The 6,001-nt window shown below is 41.6% G+C and overlaps 1 protein-coding gene, 1 non-coding gene and 1 pseudogene across 2 annotated transcripts; 2 read left to right on the top strand and 1 right to left on the bottom strand.

The window, feature by feature from the left end:
- Positions 1-979: 979 nt before the first annotated feature.
- Positions 980-3,880, top strand: LOC146547926 (uncharacterized). Its single transcript, XM_085264406.1, has one exon. It carries the CDS (start codon positions 1,077-1,079, stop codon positions 3,411-3,413), a length of 2,337 nt encoding a protein of 778 aa, XP_085120532.1. The 5' UTR covers positions 980-1,076; the 3' UTR covers positions 3,414-3,880.
- A 1,599-nt stretch (positions 3,881-5,479) lies between these two features.
- On the bottom strand, positions 5,480-5,598 carry LOC146547925 (5S ribosomal RNA). Its single transcript, XR_014890968.1, has one exon. It is a non-coding gene; the product is annotated as a 5S ribosomal RNA (ribosomal RNA).
- Positions 5,599-5,885: 287 nt separating this feature from the next.
- LOC146547924 (5S ribosomal RNA) lies at positions 5,886-6,001 on the top strand (annotated as a pseudogene).

The following is a 6,001-nucleotide window of genomic DNA, read 5'->3' as shown; positions in this document are numbered from 1 at the left end:
CAATAACTAACTGTTAGAATAGCGCCACCGTATTGTATCGCACTGAGTGCACTTCAATCCTTTATCCCGCGAGTTTGCTAGCTAGCAAAATAATAATACCAATTTTAAACAAATAACATGTGTAACGTACACACTCGAGAAAATTATTTACTAGTACTTACGCAACTCCCCCGTTGTGAAAACGTACAAATCCTTGTATTTTTCGTTTTCCAGCAAACACTCATTAAAACGGCCTCCAGGCACATTAGCGCACTCACCCCCGACTGATCAGGGAGGAGGTGGGGGGTCACACATTGAAACAGACTAACGTGCAGAGGTACAGCCCAGGCAGACAAATGTTGCTTTTAGACTTTGCGACTCGTTTTATTTCTCTATCTGATAAGAAAACTATTCAATCAGATAGTTCTTTGTGGTGAATGAAATACGGTTACAGTTTCAAGAAGTTTTAAGCACCAAATCCGAAATCCAAGCACTGCAATATTAAAATCCAATTCAATTTCTTGTTTGCTCCGAAATCTACGACATGACTATATACAGAAAAGCTTGACGTGGTATGCAAAAAAAACCCCGAAGACAATACAAATACAAATACATGAACAAAAAATGTTTTAACTGTCAGTTATGTCATTTTAAAATTTTCCAAAACTAACATTTTCTTTGATTGACTGATATTAAATTGATTAGGGTCAAGTTTACTGTGAACAATATTACACAAACAAGCACGTGTGTGCGCATGCGCACATATTAGAATCCCTTCGATCGCTTCTCATATGTGCGCATGCGCACATATTAGAATCGCTTCGATCGCTTCTCATATGTGCGCATGCGCACATATTAGAATCGCTTCGATCGCTTGTGACGTGATAACTTTGCTTTGATCCTTTCTGACGTCATAACTTTGCTTTGATCCAAAACCTATAAATAGAAGCGCTCACCTGTTACTTTATGCTTAACGGACGTTGACCTGCAGCAACTAAAACCCTTTTGAGAAGTTTTGAGAGCAATTTACGAGAGAAACCAAAACAAGTTCAGTTTTGTTTCTCACCAATTCACAGCGCAAACAGACACATTACACCATGTCAGCCAACCCATCCTTCGGCTCAGATGAGCTTGGAATATCTAAAGGGACCATTTTGGGAGATCACCACATGGTGGAGGCTTTCCTTGGAGAAGGAAGCTTTGGTGTTGTAACCAGATGTCGCGATACAAAAAACAACAAAACTGTTGCTGTTAAAGTCAACAAGAGCGACCCTGAAATTCTGCTCCAGGCAAAACTGGAAATTTTCATCCTGGAGCAGCTACGACGCTTGGATCCAGACAGGTGCAACATCGTCGAATGGAACGGCTATTTCCTCGATGGAGAGCGCATTTGCCTGAATTTTGAACTCCTCGACCAAAGCCTGTCAGACTACATAGGGGACCGGAATAACCAAGGTCTCCCAATGAGAGAAATCAGGCCAATTTTGCATCAGCTTGCAAATGCTCTATTCCACCTGGGTTCTGTGGGAATAGTGCATGCTGACCTCAAACCTGTCAACATCATGGTTGTGAACCGCAGTGAGTCTCAAGTCAGAGTCAAACTTATAGACTTTGGCATCGCATGTAACACCTCTGCAGTGATTCCTGGTGACTGTGTGGGGACAATTGGTTATTGTGCACCTGAGATTATGCTTGGCACTCCATATGATGAAGCAATTGACATGTGGTCTCTAGGGCTGGTAGCTGTGGAGCTTGCTACAGGGGTGCCTCTCTATCCTGGGGAAGACGATTATGACGTTTTGAAATTCATAATTGAAACCCAGGGTCAGCTACCAGATCATCTCCTAGAGTCTGGCTTGTACACTGACAGCTATTTCATCGAGGATAACCACAAGGAACAGCGCTGGACATTTAAGACCCCAGAACAATTTCAATATGAGACAGATTATCGATCCAAGGAAACTCGATCGATAAAACTTAAGTGTCTCGATGACCTCGAACAACTGCTGAAAGTTAGGCGAGGACCGGAAAATGGCCAATCATTATTTGTAAGGCTAATCAAAGAAATGTTGGCCTTGGATGCAAATCAGCGCATAACACCCTCGGAGGTTCTGAAGCATCCCTTTTTCCACCCTGGCCTCTCAAGGACAACCCCCTGCACTGACATGAATAGTACAGGGGGAGAACTCCTTGTGCTCTCTCAGCAGCCTTCAAGCTGGAAAAGTCATGGATCGCAAAAATTCAGCTGCAGTTTCCAAAACTCAGTTGAATTTCCTCAAAAAGGAGACATCAACACCTCAGCCAACCCATCTGCCTCTGAAGATGATCTTCAAATAACGGAAGGGACCATTTTAGGAGATCACCACGTGGTAGAGGCCTTCCTTGGAGAAGGAGGCTTTGGTGTTGTAACCAGATGTCGCGATACAAAAAATAACAAAACTGTTGCTATTAAAGTCAACAAGAGCGACCCTGAAATTCTGCTCCAGGCAAAACTGGAAATTTTCATCCTGGAGCAGCTACGACGCTTGGATCCAGACAGGTGCAACATTGTGGAATGGAACGACTATTTCCTCGATGGACAGCGCATTTGCTTGAATTTCGAACTGCTCGACCAAAGCCTGTGGGACTACATTGGGGACCGGAATAACCGAGGTCTCCCAATGAGAGAACTCAGGCCAATTTTGCATCAGCTTGCAAATGCTCTGTTCCACCTGGGTTCTGTGGGAATAGTGCATGCTGACCTCAAACCTGGAAACATCATGGTTGTGAACCGCAGTGAGTCTCCCGTCAAAGTCAAACTCATAGACTTTGGCCTCGCATGTCCTGCTTCTGCAGTGATTCCTGGTGACTGTGTGGGGACAACTGGTTATTGTGCACCTGAGGTTATGCTTGGCATTCCATACCACGAAGCAATCGACATGTGGTCTCTGGGGCTGGTAGCTGTGGAGCTTGCTACAGGGGTGCCTCTCTATCCTGGGGAAGACGATTATGATGTTTTAAAATTCATAATTGAAACCCAGGGTCAGCTACCAGATCATCTCCTAGAGTCTGGCTTGTACACTGACTGCTACTTCATCGAGGATAACTACAACAAACAGCGCTGGACATTTAAGACCCAAGAACAATTTCAATACGAGACACATTATCGATCTAAAGAAACTCGATATATAAAACTTAAGCGTCTCGATGACCTCGAACAACTGCTAAAGGTTAGGCGAGGACCAGAAAATGGCCAAACATTATTTGTAAGGCTAATCAAAGAAATGTTGGCCTTGGATGCAAATCAGCGCATAACACCCTCGGAGGTTCTGAAGCATCCCTTTTTCCACCCTGGCCTCTCAAGGAGAACCCCCTGCACTGACATGAATAGTACAGGGGGACAAAACCTTGTGCTCTCTCAGCAGCAATCATCGTTTGGGTGGCCAGAATTCTAGGGGAGCTAGAAATTCTTGTGGAAAAAAAGCCCAAAACAATAACATCAACAAAAACAACCAATGAATGTGGTCTTAAACTTGGGCACAATTTGGCTTGAAATCCATCAACTAATCTCTCAATATTCAAAGCGGAGCAGCAGACAACTTACCATCACATCAGTCCTTCAATCAGACCTACAACAAACGTCTTCAGTCTCTCACCCCAACCGGTCGCAGCAGATGGCCGCCCCGACCTGAGCCTGGTTCTGCCGGAGGTTTCTTCCTGTAAAAAGGGAGTTTTTCCTTCCCACTGTCGCCAAAGTGCTTGCTCATAGGGGGTCATATGATTGTTGGGTTCTCTGTATGTCTTATTGTAGGGTCTACCTTACAATAATACATACAGCCTTGAAGTGACTGGTGATGTGATTTGCTGCTGAATCAATTCGGAACTAATTGGAAATCTGGATATTAATTAAATAAACCTGCTTTGACCATCAATTAATTGTTGTTTGAAATTCTTTATAAATATATAAATATAGTGCCACTCTTCTACTGTTTAAATTGCAACTGTTTAAAACTGACTAATTTATTCATACACTTGAGCATAAACACACGCACAGTAAATGGCCTGTATTTGTACAGCGCTTTACTTAGTCCCCAAGGACCCCAAAGAGCTTTACACTACATTCAGTCATTCACACATTCACACACTGGTAATGGCAGCTACATTGTAGCCACAGCTGCCCTGGGGCGCACTGACAGAACATTGCAGAACCTTCAGCACCTCGTATGAAAAATATTTGACTGTGTGTATGTTTTTAGCGCTGTTTGGATTTGAGAAAATCTAAAATAAATTGAAATTTGTCTTTAGAAGTTGTTTTATACATTTCAGTGCTATATTATGCATACAATAGGACATCTATTTAGATTTACATCTTCCACAGAAAAAACTGCACATTACTGAAACTTAGTATACTGGACTTTGTTGTTGTCCCACACAGGTTCAATTTCGAGTGGTAGATGGCTCAGTGCTCAGTCAACCAAGATTTTATGATAGTGGGCACAATGAGATAGATAAGCTGCTTGTAAACAGTACTTTTATGCTCTCTTTTTCCATTTGGATAAGAAAGAAAGAACCAGGAAACAAAGGCAAACAAAGAATCTCTGCCTTTATCCCAGATTCACATTATAGGAACAGCTGCTCAATGACCACTGTAGTCTTTGCTTACTGCACTTTTATCTACATCTATGCAAAGTGATCCACTACACCTACTTTTACAGTTAAATCGTTTTATGAGCACTCATGCCATTTTAATCTGAGTTTCTACTCAAATACAATCAGTAAAGAAAAACACAGTCTGTGACGTTTGTTTTGAAGGAAAAGGTATTCCCTGCAAATGTTTATCTGTGTGAGACTATTCAGAAAACAGTAATTTTCAGCTACTGTATAGCTCTGTGTAAATAATCATTCTGTACATTCGATAATCTTTAATCCTACAACTGTTTACAACTTGCATAGTTCCCATTTCTGTATAGCTGTATATCCCAGATTCTGTAAAGTTATTTATTTCATATTCTGTATAGTTTTTCATATTTATATCCTGTTCATATCCTGTACATAGCTTGTACTCACTACAGCCTGTACATACTTATAGTTATAGAATATTCACAACATACTTCATACCGTGTACATTATAACATACCATAATAGACCCATTTCTGTAATATACTCACATATCTATATTATTGCTAATATATATTGTAATATATCTATATCACTAAAGAACTTCTGGATGGATGCAAACTGCATTTCGTTGCCCTGTACCTGTGCATGTACAATGACAATAAAGTTGAATTCTATTCTATTCTATTCTATTTTGTTTTATAGGTGAGACACTTGGCCTCTTTTTTCCTTGTTCTACGTTTGTCTTTTGTCCGATTACTCTGGAACACAAGATGGAAAACTGATATTCTCATGTTAAAAATATAGAAAAAGGATTTTATCACCCATAAATGTTAACTTCTCATGCCTCTTAGCACAAGCAGGAGCAGAAGCGCCCTCTGCAGTTTGTGTGTGGAAGTGCAAAAGCTTACAGCACCTGGTATTCCCAGGCGGTCTCCCATCCAAGTACTGACCAGGCCCGACCCTGCTTAGCTTCCGAGATCAGACGAGATCGGGCGCGTTCAGGGTGGTATGGCCGTAAGCGAAAGCTTTGCTATATAAAGGGCATTTTATAAGTGGCAAGTGTCTCACAGTTTGATATATATTATTGTGCCAAGCTTTATATGTTACAGCGAAAGCATGCAGCTATTTGTTGTTAACTGCAGCTTCAACACTGAGCTGCAGAAATACTTTTCCCACAGTAACATCTCCATAATAACATATGTTAGATTATTATAGAACCGTGTGTTTTGTAATTCTAACATTTTTGTCATTTGGAGACTTTAACTTCTATATAGAAGAGAAAACGTGTGCATGTGTCATCACAGCATGTTTAAAAAGGCACCCTGAACACGCCCGATCTCGTCTGATCTCGGAAGCTAAGCAGGGTCGGGCCTGGTCAGTACTTGGATGGGAGACCGCCTGGGAATACCAGGTGCTGTAAGCT

The sequence above is a fragment of the Mchenga conophoros genome, linkage group LG23 (assembly GCF_057382185.1).
Source record: "Mchenga conophoros isolate Kocher_MC1m ecotype Shallow Benthic linkage group LG23, M_conophoros_male_GT1.1, whole genome shotgun sequence".
Lineage (NCBI taxonomy): Eukaryota > Metazoa > Chordata > Actinopteri > Cichliformes > Cichlidae > Mchenga > Mchenga conophoros.
The sequence above is the reverse complement of the archived record's forward strand: the minus strand, read 5'-3'. Positions and strand labels throughout refer to the sequence as shown.

Coding starts and splice junctions, on each gene's coding strand:
- LOC146547926 (XM_085264406.1), top strand. CDS start 1,077: ATGTCAGCCAACCCATCCTTCGGCTCAGATGAGCTTGGAATATCTAAA.